Source organism: Podarcis gaigeae (genome assembly GCF_964106915.1).
Source record: "Podarcis gaigeae genome assembly, chromosome: 4".
NCBI lineage: Eukaryota > Metazoa > Chordata > Lepidosauria > Squamata > Lacertidae > Podarcis > Podarcis gaigeae.
The window spans coordinates 48,410,938-48,431,849 of record NC_139677.1 but is presented as its reverse complement, the minus strand read 5'-3'; the positions used below and the strand labels follow the sequence as shown (position 1 = coordinate 48,431,849).

Sequence of the window (20,912 nt, the reverse complement as noted above, 5' to 3'; positions counted from 1 at the left end):
CTGAACTACCCTAAATGCATTCCTTGTGTTCCCTCATTGCCATTTTGTGCTCTTACTCTGTTCCATTGTCTGTTCCTAACCTCTTCCACTTCCAATCCAAATTGTATTATTGTGACATATCTCTCTCTGTTGGGTAAAGTGTCATTTGTTTTGTCTTCACTTGTGGCTGCAGCTAAACAAATGCACAGTGGAACCAGTGCATGATCTCCAGATTCTTGTCCCACAATTCCGGTTCTAAATTTAGCACGCTACATTTTAGGGAAAGTGTGAATGGAAGCCATTAAGTAGAAAAGACAGGTGTAGTTGAAGTTGGTAATTAATTAATTGCCTTTCACATATGTCTCAAGGTCATTTACAAGCAAACCATAAAAAACATCTTTAAATAGTTTAAAAAGCTGTAACCCCCACCCCAGAAGACAGATTTAAAAGCAACACAAAATGAACACCTAAGGCAGAGACCTTTTTTTCCTGCTGGAAACGCTTGTCAATTAGGTGTCAAGCAGGAAGCTAGAGAACAAGTAAACTGACTAAGTGGTTTTCTACTGACAAAATCACTTTGTTTTGGAGGTTCCTGATGAAGAAAATGGGGTGTAGTGTAGCACCTGCTTTGTGTTGCTGGACATTGCCATTTCGGTCCCCAGAATCTCCAGCTGAAAGAATCCCAGGTGGCCATGCTAGGAATGACCTTTGAGACATTGGCGAGCGACTGTCAGTCAGAGCAGACAGTAGTGGTCTTGATGAGCCACTGTTCTGACATGCAGTTAGCCAGCTTTGGTGTGATTCTGGCAGCAACAATAAGTGAAGAATTGAGGCGAGGAAGTGCAGCAGCATAAAGCTGCACCTTTCTGAATAAGGTGTCATCAAGGTGTGCTAGTGCCACAGTGTTCAAAGGAACAAAGAAAAAGACTATTTTTTTTAATGGAAAGGTGTGAGCTCTTGAAGACGAAGCAGTAGAGAGCCCAATGTGTAAGGAAATCAGAAAGTATCAAATAGGAATGTTCATTCCAAATCCTAAACTAGGAGCTAATTACTAAGATGATTTAGAAGGAGTTCAGTTGTTTTTTTTTAATCTTATCTGCAGATTTCAACACACTTTGTGAATATGTACACTAATCCACAAACTTCTGAACAATGTCTTCACAATTGCCTGATCCTTGTAAATGCTTTTCATGCAATAAGCCTTGACATACATGTACTGGTAAGTGGATCTAAGTTATGAATGGTCTGTGAATAGTTTTTTCTTTATTCTTGTATATTGGGATAAGTTAACTACAGTGGTGCCTCGCAAGACGAAAAGAATCCGTTCCGCGATTCTCTTCGTCTAGCGGTTTTTTCGTCTTGCGAAGCAAGCCCATTGACAGCTTAGCGGATTAGCGCTACAGCTGTCAAGCGGCTTCCAGTGATCAGCTGTTAAGCGGCTTATCAGCGGAACAGCTGATAAGCGGCTTAGCGGCTTAAGAAAAGGGCGAAAAAAGCGAAAAAACCCCGCGGGGGGACGCAATATTTTTTTCGTCTTGCGAAGCAACCCCATAGGGAAATTCGTTTTGCGAAGCGCCTCCAAAACGGAATCCAAGGTCTTTGTTCAGACCAGGTGTCTCCATGTGCACATGGACCCCTCCTGATGGACGCAATACCACACTGGACTTGTACATTGACAGCTTCCGCCACAGAATCCAAACAGATGTGACCAGAAAACACCATCGCTTATTCTTATCTCATTATACATGACAAAGCCATTTTTCACCTTCTCACCCCTTGCTTTTTCCTGTAAGACCTATTGCAGTCGTTAAGAGTCGTCAACAGGCTCATCACAGCTATCTGCCAATCACCCATTCCCACCACCCTTCTGAGTAATACCCCTCCCCACCTTCTCACTATATAGAAGGGTCTGGAAACTTCTATTTCAGTGTATCTGAAGAAGTGTGCATGCACACGAAAGCTCATACCAAGAACTAACTTAGTTGGTCTTTAAGGTGCTACTGGAAGGGTATACAGAAGCATAGCTGTCAACGTTTCCCTTTTTTAAAGGGCAATTCCCTTATTCTGAATAGGATTCCACACAAGAAAAGGGAAAAGTTGACAGCTATGTTCAGAGGTATGGTTCCTCTTATAGTAGAGCTAAGAAGTGAAGCAGAGGACCTCTGCTTGAGACCGCAGAAAGCCACTGCCATAAGAGTGGGAAGGCCTCTGCAGAGCTGGTCTGAAGCCCGAGGCCTGGAGTCTTGTTAGAATAAAGTTGCAAACTCAAACAAAAATGCAGGTGGTCCCTGGTAGGGCTCGCTAGCCAGTCTAGCCCTCCAAAGCCTGGGGAAAGGTTAGCTGGCTGCCTACCCCCCTCTGCATGGGCCTGTCACATCCCCTTACCTGAACATGTCAGGGATTGAATCTGAGACTTCTACATGCAATACATGGGCTCTTACTATTGAGCATCAACCTTTTACCTCACTTCAGCTTTTAAATTAGCAAAGCAAATCAGAAAGTTTGTCACTGAATTGTAGCTCAGACTCGAGGTGAATCAACACAGTTGAACAAAGGGGCTGGAAATGTTGCATTTTTCACTCAGAGTATAATATATATTTTGGTTTATGCATAGAAAAATAATGGTTACCTTCAAACAGAATCTGAATATTAAACAAATGGGCTTTACTACAGACCACTGCTTGCTGGATTCAGTCATTTACTTGCATTTTAAACCTAAATTACCATAAAATCCATTGGGTTAGAGTGTATTTCTGCCCTGCAAATAAAAAATATATTAACAGTTGTGATATTCATCTGCATTACTCTAATTGCAGAAAGCTGCATTGTACTTTTAGTGCCATGAATGATGCCATATTTTATGAGATTATTAATGAACCAATTATGTGAACTGGTTAATCCTTTTTTTTTTTTTTACTGAGGTACTCTAAATGATGTGGGATGCAGTAATGGTAGGGTGGATACATTTAGTCATAAGTCAGTATCTGTGAATAACTGCATCCGCTGAATTTCAGAATGCTTGTTTTGTAGTATGCCTTGCAGTTTCAATAATGTATTAAAATGTAAATGATAGATCTCTGTGACAATGGAAATTTTTTAATGTTGAAACTTGGTGGAAATGTAATCTCTATTATTTAAAGTAGTTCTACAATCCTCATTTTCAGCAGCCATGCAATTTATTACAACACAATGAAAGTAAAATTTATTCTCTGTTCCTCATTGAAATATACTTTGTATGTCTTGGTGTTTGAAAGTTTAAATTCTTGTGTCTAGGATTTACCCTTTGCTTTTGTTGTTCCTTTATGTATGAAAAATCGGTAGTCGAGATGATAATTGATATTGATATTGAAACTTGATATTGAAATTCCTTCATTTATAAGCTTTGGTGGGGGGGATCTTTATCCACAGCATGAACTTACTCTGCATCTTTTTTTAATTAGGCTACAGACATTTGTGATCCAAATCCAATCACAATGCTTATGCTTTGTGTCTATTTATATGAGTGGCTTCCCCAGTATTTACCTAAGAAATCTGTCGAGTTTGCTGGTCCGCTTCATGCTACTGTTGTTAGAAAGGTACTAACTGGTTTTTTCTACTTTTAAGTGACTCCTTAAGGAAATTACATTGTGAGTTCCTTGCGCTGGGAGGAAACAAAACTTTAATCCCTGGCTTAGTATTATGTTTGAACTAGGGGTTGTGGTTTGTTTCGCTCCCCAAAATTCAGGCTCTGTATACATGGTTTGTTCTTGGTTTACTGATCAATCTCTGGGATTGTTGTTTCTTCATCTGTGCATGAGCAGAGAGGAGCAAAACAGATGCGAAGGGCATGATCGTGGCAAACCATTAGCTATGGTTTACCATGATATGTGAACAAGACCTTAATAGATGCACTATGTAAATGCTACTGATTATGTGTTGCATATATTTCCACAATATTTCAGTGCTGGGGAAAGGCAATATTTTCCCCATGTAGCAGGACAATTGCTACTTGGAGTGGCTTTCTGGAACACGGCAGCTCAGACATCACAGCCATCCGTTAGTGTTATCACTTGGAATAAGGAGCACTGTACTTCCCAGTGTATGTGCTACATTGTACTGACAACAGAATATTGTGCAAAATAAACAGAGATCTTGCATGGTTTTTGCTTGAACCTTCCTGAGCTCTTAAGATCAGTTTCAGAGGTCCTGCTCTGGGCTGACACGAGAAGTCAATCAAGACGGTGTTACCAGGAGCAAGCCTAGTGGCCTTTAAACAGAATCTAAACACTTTTTCCTCACACTCTCAAGCTTTTTACTGATTTTATTGCTACATGAATAACACATCCCTACCTAGCATTATTTTATTACACTATTGATTCACAATACCACTATTTGTGGTGTTGTGTTTAAGAACATTCTAGAATAAACTGTCTGGTGAGAGCTTTCAGAAAAGGTAGGATAGAAATAAAATAAAATGTTATTTGTGTATTTATTTGCAACAGATACAGTTAAAAAACCCAAGTATCAAGCCTTTGGTTTACACTGCTACAATTTTAGGAAGAGAATGTGCTGATTTTTCATTACCTAAAGGAAATATGGTCACCATTTCCCCAAAGTAAGTAGCCTTCCATTTTGTTTTACTGAATGAGATAGCCTCTATTCCTTCTTTATCTTTTGTAGGATATTTTGCAGAGCAGCAGGTGTCTGACTGAGACACAATGTTCCCAGTTTTCAAATCACAGTGTATATTAGAAGGATACTATGGGCTTGTATACTCCCTTTTCACTTTCTGGCTATCCCTCTCAAGTATGAGAGGAGGGAGTGTGTGAGTCCATGTTGTATTATGTCTGAATCGGATCAGGGGTAAAGCAGCAAATACTATGTAAAAGCTTTTCCTCGATGCTTGATCTCCAAATGCCATTTTATGTTTCGTGCAAATAGTTCAATAGGTTGAGCAACACAGATCATCCTCTGCTGCGCTTCGTATTAATCAGAATTGCTTCAAAACAAAGTGATGGTACAAAATTAACTTGCAATGGAGAAAAATGTCTGAAACGTTAAGATTTCTATAATTCAGCTCCTGTTGCTCTTTATTAACTTATAGCTATCTTTATTTTATTTTTAAGTTAAGTTAGGTGCATATGTGTGAGACGGTTTTAGGGCTCTGGTGATGGGGAAATTAAAGCTGGAGAGGAGGAGGAATTGGAGAGGTTCAGATGGAAGTGGATGCAGCTAAAGGGGGCAGTTGCAGTGTTGTGGAGGAGCAAGAGGGGGCATGGGGAGAAATTAAGGGGAATATGTTAGTGTCCCTCCCTTCTTAAACTTCTTATATTCCTTAGTACATCCCATAATAGAAACAAAGGATGAGTAGCCCTCAAATGTTCTGTAGTACCTTCACACAATGTATTTGACACCTGGTACCATGGATTGTCTTCAACATGAAGTTGAAGACTTCATGTTGAGCTACATGAAGTCTACAACTCCTCCTCATTAATTTAATCAATCCGAGGTAATCTTCCAAGTCGGGAGAAATAAGAATATAAGATGTTGTGTAAGTAAGCTTACAGATAAGTAAGCTGTATTATATTTTCCTTTCCCCGTCTGCTTTGTAAAATTCTATAAAAATAATAAAAAACTTTATTTTCTAACTGTATGGAATTTTGCCAACTCTAGTGCATCCTGCTTTTTGACATTTTAACACAGTAGGTTATTTTTAGTCAATAAAAATAATTTCATGTAAGCTACTTGCTTAAATCTCTCGTTTTTAAATGTTGGCAAAATTGAGAGTTTAAGGAGTCGTCGACATAACCTCCTAAACAGCACTTTGTCAATACATTTAGCTGTTTTCTCCAGAGTTAATACAGCATGAAGTTAGAACAATAACGTACTTGAAAAGATGTTTGTTTTCTAAAATCAGCTGTTTATGATTATCAGCTAAGGTCTGGATGAACTGTATAAAATATTTAAAACAAGTACTTTAAAAGGATGAAGAAAATAATAGAAACTGAGCTTTGTAGATAGACTGATTGTATCCTACACTTGTCTCCTACAGCTCAGCTCGCATAGGAGCCATGGCAACTAGGGACACATCCCTTGGATCCCCACATAGTCCCACCACATTTTATATATTGTGGGTGGCTGAGCACACTGCAAAGCGATGTGACAGTGGGACTCCCATTGCTTTGTGTCTTAATTTTCCCAACATGTCTCTGGGACCCGTGTAATACGAGATCCAGAAAAAGAACTCTAGAACATCTGGTGAAAATAAATTAAATACTAATTTGAACAGAATGCAATGAATTTGGTATATATTTTATTCAGAAATTTATAAATACAGTAATTTAAAAATTACTTTGGGTTTAATTTTAATGGCGTACACAAATCTTTCTGTGCCAGTTTTAGTCAGTGGTGTTCTATTAATTTAAATTTTTTTACTATTCAGGATTCTTGTTCTAGAGCTTGCAAGGCTTATTTCCCCATATGCTCTTCTGTTGTCAAATATTTTTTCAATGCATACTTTTACTAGATTTGAAATATCTATTTTTACCATTTTGTGATTTATTCTGGGAAAGACTTTGCCATAATGCCATTGCAAAATATATTTCTGTATTTCCTGACTTAGGAGCCAAACAACCATAAATGTGGAGTTTACTAGTCGCTTCCTGCATCCTGCTGAAGCTGTGCTGTTACTTATCACAAAAGCTTTAACTGGAGTGGTTGGGGCTACTATGGCTTTCTCCTTGAAGACAAAGATCAGTCGTATTAAACTTGCTGTAGGTACCATGCACTTAATGATAAAATCTGTAGTCCGTTAGAATCAGGTTTTCATGTGTATTATAGAATAATAGGTCATATTTATTGTTCCAGATAGCAAACACCCTAAGATATTATATAGTGAGTCCATGTTTAAAGATCTCTCTATTATTGAAGATGCTGAAATATCTCTTGCACTATTAAAACAGGGCTGAGGAACCAGTGGGACATGGTTCAGATGTTTCAGTGGAGCATCTCAATGCACCATGTGCCATCACCTTTTTGCCCAGCCTCCCATTTAACAGGCTTGAAAAAAGCCCAATTGCTGTGAGAGGTGTATTTTTTTAGGAGGAGGGATCACAGCTGGGAAGGGAAGAGCTAACACTCCCTGGGCACTGTGGTACCCAGCAAAAAATGGTGTCCCACACCACAAAATGTTAACATGCTTGTTTGAAGCCTAATTGCTGGAGGCTTGAGAGCAGCAAGTGAATGTGTGTGTGTCCCCCAATTTTGGCCCTGCCTGTTTTGGTCCTGCTCACTACTGCCTTGCAGCCCCCAGAATATTAACCATGAGGGAATGTGTCCCTCAGGCTGAAAAAACTTTCCTCGCTGTTGCCAGTTCCCAGGGGTGTCTTATCCATAGAGGCTAGTGATGCAGGGTGCCAAGTTCTGGAGGGCACCAGGGAAGAGGTGGAGGCTGGACGCGGTGCCTCCCGGTATCAGCTTGCTGCCCTCGCCTGCCTCCGCCATGCTGTGCCGAAGCAGCGCCACGCCACACCCAGAGCCACTGTCTGCCATGGCCCCTGTGGCACGAAGCAGTGAGCTGAGCCGGGAGCCGCCGCGTCCAGCCTCTGCCTCTTCCCCGCTGGAGGAGCTGCCCTCCAGCCCTCCTCCAGCCCCACAAAGCTGGGTGCATTGCCGGCAGCGCTGTCCTCCCTAAAAAAGATTGACAACTCTGGAAACGGGGGCGGGGCGGAGGGATCTTTGCACCATGGCGCCAGATATGCTTAAGATGGCCCTGCCAGTTCTGCTCATGTGTGAACATGTATTTTACATGGGTATTCACAGGAAGTGTTGATTTGGGGAATTAGCAACGCTTTTCTTTTGATTCTTGCTGGAGACCGTTGTGCACAAAGCAAATTGCATTGGCTTTGAATACCTTTCTTACTTTGAGGGATTTCGGACTGACCAGTAAGGAGACCATTTTAGCATGGTTGCTCTGGAGAGTTAGCAATAACTAAACTGTTGTTGCAGTTGTAATAATATTTATTTATAAAAGAAATATGGTTGAAATGTAAGAAATGCAAGTATAAAATGCTTTAGAAGCAACAAACTGGCACTGAAATGCCTCCAGAGAAACATACAGAAGAGAAAGGGCTAAGAATCCATTGCACAGGATAACCCAGCCACAAGTTGCCTGGAGCACACATTTAGTTACTGTTGCGAAGAAGGGAGAGACCAGAGGGTAGAAAGTTGCTTTATATGGAGTTTGGAGTTAAGAGACATAGAGACTTAGCTTTGCTATGGGAAGAGTGAAAGAATCACAAAGGGTGAAAGGTTATATACAAAGTCATCCTTTCCCCCATCTTGTGAGAATCAGAGGCAGGCAAGGAAATGGAATTAAGGAAAATAGGAAGAGGTAAGAGAATTGAGACTCTAATGTTCAGCTTTCTTGTGGTAGACAGAAATCGAAGATGGAAAATGCTTGGCTTCTTTGCTGTAACCTAGAGGTGTGCTTCCAGGAATTGGCAGGCAGCGCCATCAGAGAGAAGGGGTTATTTAGTAAACGGTCTGTGCACAATAGCTGAAATAGTTGGTTATCGGAAACACAAGATGAAACTGCCTCTCCACAACCACTGGCTCATGTGTTCCTTGTAAATCCACCATTTTCTATGAAAAATAGAGTCATTTTTGGAAGACAGCAGCAGATGCCCTCCTGCAGAGAGCTCCTAGCTAGTCCAGAGGGAATGAGGGAAGTTAGATGTAAGGCTAAAAGTAAAAAGAGAAGAGAAGGGTCAACTCCCACTGGGTGTGCCAACTCTAGGGAGCTGGCGTTTCTTTGCCTCCCTCGGTATTTGTTGGAAAGGGGCTGTTTCTATGAATATTTTATTGACAGAACTTTTTGAAGTGTACATTGCACTGCCATTAACCTGTGTGTGTGTGTGTGTGTGTGTGAGAGAGAGAGAGAGAGAGAGAGAGAAAACAAAAGGATCTGATTATTTAAAAATATAATTAACTCTGAATTGTGAGCTATAAGACTAATGCTTTTTTCATTTACTTACAGGGTGTATTAAAATGCAAATCTCCATGTTATGAGCTAAACGAATTAAATCTGCAGGTTATTAGTCCTTTCAAAATGGACGGGCCATTCAGGTATCACATTAGATTGAAATGGTTTGGTTTCTAGGCAGTTCTGTATATTCTTTCCATAATTTTCTGTTCTTGCTTTAAACATGAAAAACCAGTAAATGTCACCATTTACCAGGACACATATAAAATGCTCTGAATTATAAAGAAATGATTGGCTTTCAGGCATGTATTATTAAATTTATCTGTGTTAAATTTTGTAGTTGTTTTAAAGGATTTTGTATCTGAAATATGCAATAATCTGATGACATATTAGCTTTTTCTCCCCAAAAATGATGCTTTGGCCATAGACATTCAACTTTTCTGGCTACAGAGTTTTATGTCATTTTATTTGTCTTTAAAAGGTTGGCTAGAGGCTCTACTCACCCTGGAAAAGACATTTTCAGATTTAAGAGTTTTAAAACAGTGTTATAAATTACAAATTAATAAAAACAAACTAGTTAAAAACAATAGTTAAAATACCATAAAGCATTTAAAACCAGCATTAAAATGCTGATTGGTCAACATCATCTGCACCCAGCATTCCACAGCCTGTCTGAATACAGAGGTCTTAGCTTGCCAGTGGAAAGATAGCATGGAGGGAGCTACTCCAACTTCCCTTAGGAGGGAATTCCACAATATGGGAGCAGCCACAGAAAAGGCTGAAAGTTATCCAGAACTTTGGGATACCTGGAAGTTTTTGTTTTTATAAAGAAGACATTTCACCACTGCTTCTTTTAGATATGGTGGGACTCTGCCTTGATGTAAAGAAGCATTCCTCACTCCCATTACCCACTCCACCAGTCCCCTAACATCTGCTTTTATAAGCTGGGAGGGGCATGGGTCAAGAACACCTTGGGTAGGCTTCATCTCTCCAAGGATTCTGTTGTCTAGGTAAAAAGTACATGGAAAAAAAGCTTAGGTTTGGTTATTAAAGTATTTTTGCTAGTACAGAGACTTTGGGATGGGTAGGTCAGAGTTCTTAAGATCTAAGTATTGCAGTATTCCTATTTTTGCAAGTTGTTTGTTTTATTACCTTTCAATATTGTAGGCTTTTTGCTAAACTGGAAATATTTTTAGTGTCATTTTAGTTGAATCAACCAGTTGCATCACTGAGCCTGAGAACTTAGACCAACTCAGCCAAGGTAAAACAAAAAGGTAAGATTTCAAACTTATTAACTCGCAGCTCAGTGAGAGATAATACAGTATAATTCTGTCATATCTTTTTATACTTCCTTAGTTGGTTATTGCACTATGGTAGTTATAGTAGCAGTTTAAATGAAGGAATTCTGTAAGAGTGTAATTATACAGAGGAATGGTACAGGTGTGCGTGCATATGCACTGTGTTTCTTACACCCCCATTCTGGTTTAATGAGTGAGAGGAAGGACCAAGCTCACTCTTGTCTTTTTAAAGCAGCAGATGTTCCTTGTGTGTATTGGTCATTATAGAAATAATGAAGCTTGCTAGGTGAATCCTGCCCATCAGCAGAAGCCCTGTGCAAGGGGTTCCACTTGCACAGTGTTGTTTCCCCCCTCTATTCCCCCTCCCCCCACCCGGTTAATTGGCCTGGGGGGGTCAGGAGACCCCACAGAACAGCATGTAGGCAAAGAAGAAGGGGATCATTGTGTCTAGCAGGTTGATTTGCTTGCACAGGCGGAACTTTTCTGCTAGCACAATGTGAACTCTATCCAGATGCTTAGAAAGTCGAGGTAACTATAACTCAACAGCTCCTGTGTGAAGATCCCATGGGAGCTACCTTGCTGAGGACACAAGCATGACCTGATCATAGGCCCTTACCTGAGCCCTGCCCTGAAGGTATCTAGGAAGACTTCCCGTTTCTAACCCAACAGCGCCTATTGGGTGAGACTAGGCATTCAATATCCAGCCCTACAGAATGCACAGACTGGAGGGGCTGCCTTCAGAACATGCCCACCACCTCCAAAGGTGTCTAAGGGTGCTCAGCTGTTGATCTTGCCGCCTTTCCATCTCCTGCACATACCTGCCAAAATGTGAACAAATTAACCTACTAAGCCACACCCCCCACCTGTGCCCTTACCCACCATGCCATGTAGAACAGAGTAGGTGATGAAACTAGCCTGCAGGAGTGGACATGGGGAAAAATCCTACTCAGCTCTGTAGTGACTGGCACCAAGATCAGGCTAGGTTGGGCCAGCTGGCTGCCAGAAATCAAAGGGAGGCAGTGCATGTGTTCTTGCTCTTTCTCAACCAGTCACAGAAATGCTCTCCATTGATAGCTTTGCACCAGCGGTTTCTGTGAATGGGGTTTACATTGACATCTCATCTATATTTACTGAAATTCTGCGGTTGAAAAAAATCTTATATATGCACCAAACATTCACTTTGTACCTGATTACGGATGGAATATTTCAGTATTATTAACTCCTGTTATATGTGGTATAGCCATCCATTCCACAATTGTAACTTTACATGTGTGAGGTAAAAAGAAACTATCACATTGTACTCAGTAAATTTATTTACCTCACTGTATTCCTATAAGAGGTTTCTGAAAACTGTTTGAAATAGGTGGAAGCTAAGAAATTCTAGTCCATTGAAAGAGCACCACAAGCGTGACTGCTTTTAAGATCCTCCTAGAATTGGGGGCAGAAGGAAATGCAAATTGAGAATCCCTGCTATAACCTAAGTTCCTTGGTGTGGTTTACCCATATATGAAAGTCTTCTCTTTGAAGGCAATTCATTAAAATATATGCTGCTGCTGCTGCTTCTTTATAGCCTTTATAACTGATGAAGCTCACATTAACCCTAACATTGCTAATTTCATTATTTGGCTGCAAGGTTTAATTATGGAAAATGTAATCCTGTTCCACAGAGTTAGACGATAGCAAGAAATTAGTGTGGCATGTATGTTCTGCAGCTGATTACTGTCTTGAATAACATACTTACAAAATGACATTAATAGGCATAAATAACTTAGGTCCACAATTTCAATGGGCCTATTCTGAGTAGAATATACAACCCTAGGTTTGTTTTCTCTTTGCTGTATAATTGCCTTATCAGTTGTGATGGCTTCTAGATTCTGATTCAGAATCTAGACTGAATCTAGACTGATTCAGACAGTGAAATATCAATATTTGTCTCTCAATCCTACTGTGATCAACTGTAGCCAGGAACCAAAGTACAGTATCATGAAATAAGTTTTGTGAAGCCAATAGGCCTTTGGAGCCATTTTTTAATGAGCAGCCATTACCCATACTTTTCTTTTTTTACTTTTATGCATGATTGATTAGGTATGATACGGAAACATAAATGCAGTACTGTCATTTTGTATCACTACTCAACCTTTGGTATGGCAGAAAGTCAAAAGCATACTTTAGATACCTTTTTTCAGTTCTGGAACCCATCGTTAGCCCCTAAATGCATTTGGGGATCCACTTTATTATATTTTACCATATGCCTGTATGGTGGCAGTACTGCTGTTAGACCGCAAGCTCGTTCCTGATCCACCAGTTGAAGATTGCTGCTTTAGATACTCATAATATTACCTTACCTGTGATCAGTGTGGAATAATATGGGTTTTAATACTATATAAGATAAAACTAGGAGATTTTACTCGGTTATCAAAAGATCAGAATCCACAGCATAACAAATAAAAAGGGCAATGGGCTATGAACAAGATACAGGATATCAAACACAGGAGTTTCAAGGTTTCACTATGACAATTGTGTTATATTCTTTTGTTTACATGGATATTAGGAGGCAAGCCAGTCAGGGAGACAGTATACCTTTTCACATGCAGAGAAAGTATACTGAAAATGAAAATAGCTGCCATAAAGGCATATAAAACTGCCCTAAGGCTTCAGTCCTAAGCTACTTGCTGATCAATTAGACATTTTCAGCTGTGTTTAGGATTGAACCAAGTAAGATCCTTCAGTGACACATGGCTAACCATGAGGTAGTAAGTCATAATCTCAGGGGAACAATTTGAATTTACAATTACAAATTAAAATAAGCCAGTTAACTATATAGAATTGTAATTGAAAGAGCTTAGAGTAACTGAATAGATTGTTGGCTTAGGGGATTCCTTTGAGACTCCAAATAGATTTAGGAATTGCAGATGAGGACACCTTTTAAAATTCAAGGTTACTCCATTATAATAGTTAATGGAATAGAAATTCTTAGATTTTGTGGCCTAAATTAGACATTCAGGTAAATTACTGGGATTAAGACAGTTTGCTGGAGGAATTAAAGATCAGCTATCAAGATCAATTACCTCATATTTGTTATACACATGTGATGCTATATTTTTGCAAGAACATTTAGTGTAACTATTTAGAAAGTTATTTCAGTGAAGGAAACATAAGGGCTGAGATTAAAGAGTCTTAATGAACTAGGTAGAAGATTGGTAGCACATTCACTGAATGTAACATGACAGTGACATTAAAATACTGAATACAGTGATCCAGGTGAAGCATTGGACCTGGTCTGAGTACTGTAAAATCAAGAGAGTGTTGTGTAAGTGAGTGGAGTCTTCATACCATTTGAGATTAGGTATTCCTATACCTCTTCTTTCTTGTCCTTATAAAGGGTTCGTTGAGGTAACTGAGGTCTCTTGTTTTCATGAACAAAATTTAATAGAATTTTGGCCCATTATTAAATGAGAGATGGGTGTGCTTATTGGTAAGACTCGGAATAAGTAAAGATGGGTAGCTTTGACCAGTTTTTGAGCTTAGTTGTTAAACGTTTTATCAAGGAAGTTCAGTTTTTCTAGTTCAGATAGAGTCTTAGGTATATTCACTCCCAGGTATTTCTGGCCAGTTGTTTTGTGTCAGTTCAGTTGTAGGTTTGGCGGGGTGTGTATACACATCAACTCTGATTTGGTGAAGTTAACAGTGAATCCAGATATCTTGCCACATATAGCAAGTTGGTGCATAATAGCAGGTAAAGAGGCTTTAGGGTCAGAAAGGAATAGTGCAGCATTATATGTGAGCATATTGATAAGATGGATTTTTCCAGATAATTCAATACCTTTTAGATCCTCATCTGCTTTCAGTGCCAAAGCTAAGGGTTCTGTGGCCAGGGCAAGATAGTGTGCTGTCCTGCTTCATGCCCCGGCCAATGGGAAATATCTAAGAGTGTTCCCCATTCACCAAAACTTGGGCCAGTAACCCATAGCATACATCTGAGAGCATATCAACCCAGGATGCACAAATACCAAATTGTAAAGAGAGACTGCCAGTTTAAACAATCAAAGGCCTTGACTTCATCCAGCATCCCAAGAACAAGAGGTTCTGGAGGTGATTGACCCTTAAAAAATGTAATGAGAATCTTTCTAATAGGCTATCAATCTGACTTGGTCATGGTGGATATGGCTGGGTAAATTTCTTTAAAAGGCAATTGGTCAGTATTCCTGTAAATTAGCATTCATATTAATCAATGAAATAGGTCTATATGATTCAGCTTGTTAAGGTTTGGGTATAACTGTGATAACCGAGGCACACCAAGATTCAGGAATTTGGCCTCTATTCTTTATGTCAAGAAACAGTTTGTTTTTCATTCTTTAGCTCCGAAACTGACATACTGAATAAAAGACATGATGTGATAGTTATAAAAAAATTCTGCAGTCAAGAGGACAGATCAAATGCTGGTAAGCTCTATTTTTAATCATGTTTCTTATTGATTTCCCATTTTAGTTTGTTAAACTACATATAACATTTTTTCCCGATTACTTGGGAAAAAAACCTACTTTATTTATAAATATTGATTTTTTCGGGGGGAGGCTTATAGTGCTCAAATGTATTTTACCTTCCCCAAAGAGTAACAGCGTAATTCTGTATAAGTCTTTTGAGAAGTAAGACTCACAGAATTAAATGAGTTTTACCCCAGGTAAGTGAGATTGCACCCTAAGGCACTTCTGGCTTGAAGTTGCAGTGCTCTGGTGTGGAGAGCAGGTGGGGGGGGGCAGGAAAAGGAAAGGAGAGGTGGGTTTAAAAGTCCTGCAAGTGCATCCTTTGATCCTATTAAATCTATCTGCCAGGTCTTAGATCCACTTAAAATATTTTCTAATGGAGCCTTTTCTTTGTGTATCTTTTTGACGGGGTTTCAGCTGAGCACTGAAACAATCATTTTACCAATAATTCTGAGGACCTGCCTTTGCCTATCAGGTTATGGGTTCATTATTCTTGGCCCTATTTCTCAGTGATGTATTGGGCAGCTGAGCTCCTGAAAGATCAGTGATTAAATTATCTTATTTAAATAACTGTTAGTTCCTTGCAGCTTTTGAAAGAGGGAATATCTCATTTGTTTTACTGTTTTGTTTTGACATATATTAGATATATGTTTTGACTTAAGACTTTATTTCAAAAAGGAAAAACAATATTTCCTGAAATATATACAGATTCAGAGTGAAAACATAGCTTTGCTCCCAATGTTGATGATTAAGAAAGAACTGCACTCTCCCTTTCTGCCCTGACTGGTATAAACAAGAGGACTCAGGAAGCAGCATTGAATCTGCCACTCAGCTTCCCTCTAGATAGAATTGCTCTGCCTGCTGTTATCTTTATGAAGGAAAGATTGTTGTCCAGGTTAAAAAAAAAAGCTACTTCTTTAACAAAAAAAATCTGCAGTTGCTCTGTCTTGTATTTGTATGTATTTGTTTTTAAATGTATGTATTTGTTTTTAAGTATGTATTTGTTTTTAACAGTATAACATATTCTACTATAATGCATAGTACGTAAAATGGTCTTATACAATATATAGTATATAACATAGATCACAATGGAGAGAAGCTCTTATATTCAGGGATTTGTGTGCATTCAGTGGGATGTTAAAGAAAGAAAGCTTTAACTCTAGAAGAGTAGTCACCATCCCTGCCTCTTGTTTTGAACTAACTTTAAGTAGAGGTAGATGTCAGAGAATTCTGATGAAAAAGGAAGCAGAAATTGCTACAGTTTGCATGTGATCAGGAAAATAAATCAGTCAAGTGAATATAATCAGCAAATGATACATTCATTTCAAAGTAAATATCAAAAATAGGCAAAAAATTCATTTAATTTAAGTTACATAATTACTTACATAATCTATGTAAAGGTAAAGGTAAAGGACCCCTGACTGTTAAGTCAAGTTGTGAATGACACTGGGATTGCGGCGCTAATCTCACTTTACTGGCCGAGGGAGCCGGCGTTTATCCGCAGACAGGTTTTCCGGGTCATGTGGCCAGCATGAGTAAGCTGCTTCTGGCAAAACCAGAGCAGTGCACGGAAACGGTGTTTACCTTCCTGCCGGAGTGGTACCTATTTATCTACTTGCACTTTGATGTGCTTTTGAACTGCTAGGTTGGCAGGAGCAGGGTCCGAGCAACGGGAGCTCACCCCGTCGCAGGGATTTGAACCACCAACCTTCTGATAGGCAAGCCCTAGGCTCTGTGGTTTAGCCCACAGTGCCACCCATGTACATAATCTATGTAGTTTACATTAAATAGCAGACATTGGGATAGTATTTGGCAGAAATCAAACTGCAGCAGAACAGAAATAGCACTGATTGCTGGCCCAGGTGCAGTGTGGCAGCTAATATGTATCAAGGGCTAATATGTATCAAGGGCTAATATGTGGAGATGAAATAATCACAAGACAATTGCTTTGTGAAAAAATCGGCCACAACCTTATTGATTACAGATGTACGTAAGTCTTGGCATAGGCATTGGGTGTGTATCCAGAATCACCCAATCTGACTGTTGGTTGATTACTGAGTAGGCATTGGGCAAACCTTAGTCTTGCATGATGTGGGGTTGTAGTCTCTTCCTGTCCCTCCAGTGCCAGGGTATCCCATTAAAGGGATTCAGGGGGAGTTGATTATATCAGAGGCTCAGGCAGGGGCTGAGGCCTATAGCACTCCTCAAAGAGGCAATTCCTGCAGAGGTCCTCTAATTTGATGCAAGTCTTAGGAAACCTCTGCTGCCAAATTGACCCTTGACATCACTTCTGGCAAGATAATGGTTGCCCAGTGCCTATGCCAAATCTTTTCATCTGCATTCAATAAATCTGTGGCCTTATTTGATCCAAACATAAGTGTGTGGTGTCCATTATTATATGCTGTCAGGGAGGTGGGGAGCAAAGAGCGTCAGCATGCAGTTGCTGTGAGGAATTGATCAGAACCACAGGCGAGCCACTAGAATCCCCTGCGACCATTGGAGGAGGAAATGATGTCCTTCCCAGTCGTCTGAGAAACACGCGCCTGCCCCCCACCCCTAGAGTCAGGCCACAATCACTGCTCACTGGGGGAAGAGATAAGCGGTCCTTGCAATGAATACAAATAAGAAGGGAAATCACTGCCTTCTTACACCCCTGTGTATGACATTGGGTTGTACTCAGTTAACTTTTAATCAGAGTAGATCCATTGAAATTAATGACTACTAATTTCAGTGGGTCTACTCTGAATAAAAGTTAGTTGAATACAGTTACAACTGAATGCCTATATGAAATTAACTGCATGATTGTTTGAAATGGACCTCTTTGCTGATTCCTGATTCAAATGCCTGTATTATGTCTAGTCATAGCATGGCTCATAACAGCTGGGGTGATTTGCAACAGAGAATGGTGTTAAAAGGAAGGATTAATGCCCCTTCTCCCACACTGCAGCCACAATTGTAATTTCTCCCCTACCCCACACCCCCCAAGTTGCTTTTAGACGGAGACAAACTGTCAGGAAATCCAGGAACAGATTTACCAGGCAATGTGTGGTTCTGACCCTTTAAAAAAGCGCCTTATTCAAAATTCTCCTGCTCTTTGAGCAGCATAGTTAAAGCTGATAAAAACGGAAAGCATGAATTAGCATTTCTCTATTATCTGTCAAGTTTCATTGTATTCCTTAAGAATTTAAAATATTACGTATTGTTATGTACTGTAATTACATTCTTACAATGTTTCTATATTATAGCAGAAGCATTTACTAGCTCTGATGCTGTAGCTGAACCTCCAGGTGATGCATTGGCTAAGGAATCAAACTATTTACAAGAGTTCTTCTGCCCAATGGATGTAGTTTTCCTGACGGGAGAAAGCAGTTCAATCCTCAGGCTTCACTATCTTCCTTTTATTATGGGAAAACGTTATTGTGCCATAATTTTGTTCAATGAGCAGGTAAATAAGTATATTCTTCATACATTGCCCTTGTGAATGACATGAGAAAAATTGGGACACTAAATCTTATTGTTATAACAGTTCATTGAAAATGCAAAAAATAAAAATAAAATAAAATGCACCAACTTCAAATCCTGGTATCCTAAAACATTCTTGCAAAGTCCTTCTATCTTCTCCAATCCTCCGTGGGTCCCTGGACTCATAGGTCAATATTAAGCAATCCTGAAGAAAGTATGGAAGATGTTCCATATCCATTTTCTCATGCCAACACATACCTTTTAAAACAAGCAAACAAACCAAAGCACTTCAAAAAAAGGGCATTCATTCATTCATTCAGTGAAATTATTGCCTGCTTTTCACTCAGATGATATCCAGCATCTTATAGCTGATTATAACAATACAATACAGTAAAAAGAAATTGTCCTGCTGATGGGAAACTCAAGAAATATGTTGGGGAGAGTTGATGTTAAAAGCATTCCCAGTCTCTTTGATATTTCTATAGCTGTTGCTGCTATTTTTATGAAACCTCAGGTGAACTGGGATAAATAGCACCCCCCCACATCTCTTCCAGCTCTACAGTTCTGTGATAAGCAGGCTGTAAGAGATAAAACTGTCACTAGAACACATGTAGGCACGCCACAGTCTATGAGGTGCATGTGGCTTTCCACCACTCTCTGTACAGCTCCACCCCCCCGAAAAATCCATCAACTTTACCGTTTTGCTGAGCTGACCAGCCATCAGCTAGGTGATGGGGAAAAGGACACTATCAAGCAATTTAAGATCTATCCAGACTGCTGGGGGCGGAGTTGTAAAAACCTCTGCTCCGCAACAATTCCAATATACATACAGTCACCATCGCTGTGGTGCTCTTAGCAATCTCTGCAGAATTGCTGTGTGTGAGTTTTTGTGTGTCCATGGAGGAAATGTTTTAGACTAAAACACACACATACACGCACAATTTCTTTTAAAGGATTGGTTTCCATATTCAGCAGTTTTGAACCATGTGGCCATTAAAAAGTTACAGTTGCGTAAGTGTCTTAACGGGAGAGCTCAAGATTTTTCAACCTTTATTTTTAAATGCAAGAGTCAGCATGCTGTGAAATAGAAAAGAGCAGTACTGTTAATTTGACCTTCATTTATAGGTGTCAAGATTGCCTACAGGTATAACCATAAATTCTGGGTGTCTGTTAAATTGTAGCTGCATTTCAAAGTTAATGAGTGGGACCAGACTGTCCTAATAAAGGCAGAAATATTGCCTTAACTTTACAAGGATTAGAGCTCTAGAAAGGGTGCCACTATAGATGACATTCTTAATGTTTGGTTAAACATATGTGCAAAATGTTGGAATAATACCGAGTTCTTTTTTTGTGACTCCAGCAAGTAAAGAATGCACCATGGGATCAGTCTAATAGGTTGATAAACCTATCCTTGAAGTCCTCTACTGAAGACTGATGAACATTTAAAGGTCCATATGGGTTAAGCCAATTACATCACATCTTACATGCAAATAATACATGCAATCAATGGGGGAAATGGCTTTCATGGCATTGATAGGGCACCCAAGTTAAATAATGACAAATACCTCTGGTCCTAATTCTTTCCTACCCAACGTTGAATTACTAGATTTATTTTATTATACCTTATAGTATTTCCAGTTTAGTTTATGAAGAGGCTTTAAAACAAAGACTCTCAAATGCATGAAATATTCTTGTAAGTCAAGCGTCAATGTTGCAGCAATGGATTTGTGTTTGTTTATAGTCTGAGAGGCTTCTAATTTGTTCTGCATGGATTGTTGTCGAAATTGAAATGCATATGTTCTTGTGTTTCAGATTGGGGAATTTGTGTACCTGGTGGAAGGAACATGTGATTTACCATTGCCTTCAGGCTTACTTCCAATGAATAGCCCAAATGTTCTGTGCACTAGCAGCATGCTAGAAGGTAAAGTGGGGGTATAAAAATCTCTTCCCCCCTCCCACGTTAAACTTTTAGATACAATAAATTCCATAAGCAGTGAAATATTTTGCAATGCAGAGGCATCAGAAAACTGCCATGGAATATATAATTGTTTCTTTTTCTGGTACCTCAAATGGTAGTCAAACATTTTTATTTGGATTACAAATTACTTCTTGCTCACACGTATTTCTTATCCTTGCATATGCCTGCTCTCTACTGGTGCAAATAACAAAGGATTATTTTCAGTGTTCTCCATACATCATTATCAGTTACAGCTTCTTTCCTGGTTGTCTCAGCATTGTATATTGGTAGCATATGGTTATGACTCTGCTTATATGAGCACTATGCCAGGTGAATGTTCCTAGACTCCAAAGGATTGAAATTTGATGTATAGAGTTCTGCTCTGACCATTTATCAAAGCCACATGAAGTACCCTTAAAGGTATAAAAAAGCTTCATGCTGTAATTCTTCACAGTATTTCAGGCCTGGGAACCTGTTTAGTTTTTTTTTTAACAGGTCTCTTTATATTTAGACTTACTTCAGATTGCAAAAATCAAATTTGCAGTCTTTGTTCAATTAGTATCCTCTAGCCTTTCTGCCATCTGGATTTATTACTGGTTGATAATGACCATGAGCTGGCAACCCAAACAGGCAATAGTTAAAGGAGAAGAAAAGGTTACTTATCTGTAATTGTAATTCTTGAAGATAATAGCTTGTATAGCCTTCCTTCACTTTGCATGGATCCAAACAGCAAATTACCTTGGAAGAGCTACAGTTACTGCACAAGTGAC

The 20,912-nt window shown here is 39.4% G+C and overlaps 1 protein-coding gene across 1 annotated transcript in view; it reads left to right on the top strand.

Annotated features, from left to right (window-relative positions):
- Window positions 1-20,912, top strand: part of CFAP47 (cilia and flagella associated protein 47) — a 185,418-nt gene that overhangs the window by 63,782 nt on the left and 100,724 nt on the right. Inside the window, exons 35-43 of the mRNA XM_083734113.1 lie at window positions 1,082-1,198; window positions 3,420-3,554; window positions 4,461-4,573; window positions 6,581-6,731; window positions 8,996-9,084; window positions 10,138-10,215; window positions 14,599-14,681; window positions 17,969-18,168; window positions 19,998-20,106. Coding sequence (XP_083590239.1) covers window positions 1,082-1,198; window positions 3,420-3,554; window positions 4,461-4,573; window positions 6,581-6,731; window positions 8,996-9,084; window positions 10,138-10,215; window positions 14,599-14,681; window positions 17,969-18,168; window positions 19,998-20,106 — 1,075 coding nt within the window. The remainder of the gene's footprint in view (window positions 1-1,081; window positions 1,199-3,419; window positions 3,555-4,460; window positions 4,574-6,580; window positions 6,732-8,995; window positions 9,085-10,137; window positions 10,216-14,598; window positions 14,682-17,968; window positions 18,169-19,997; window positions 20,107-20,912) is intronic.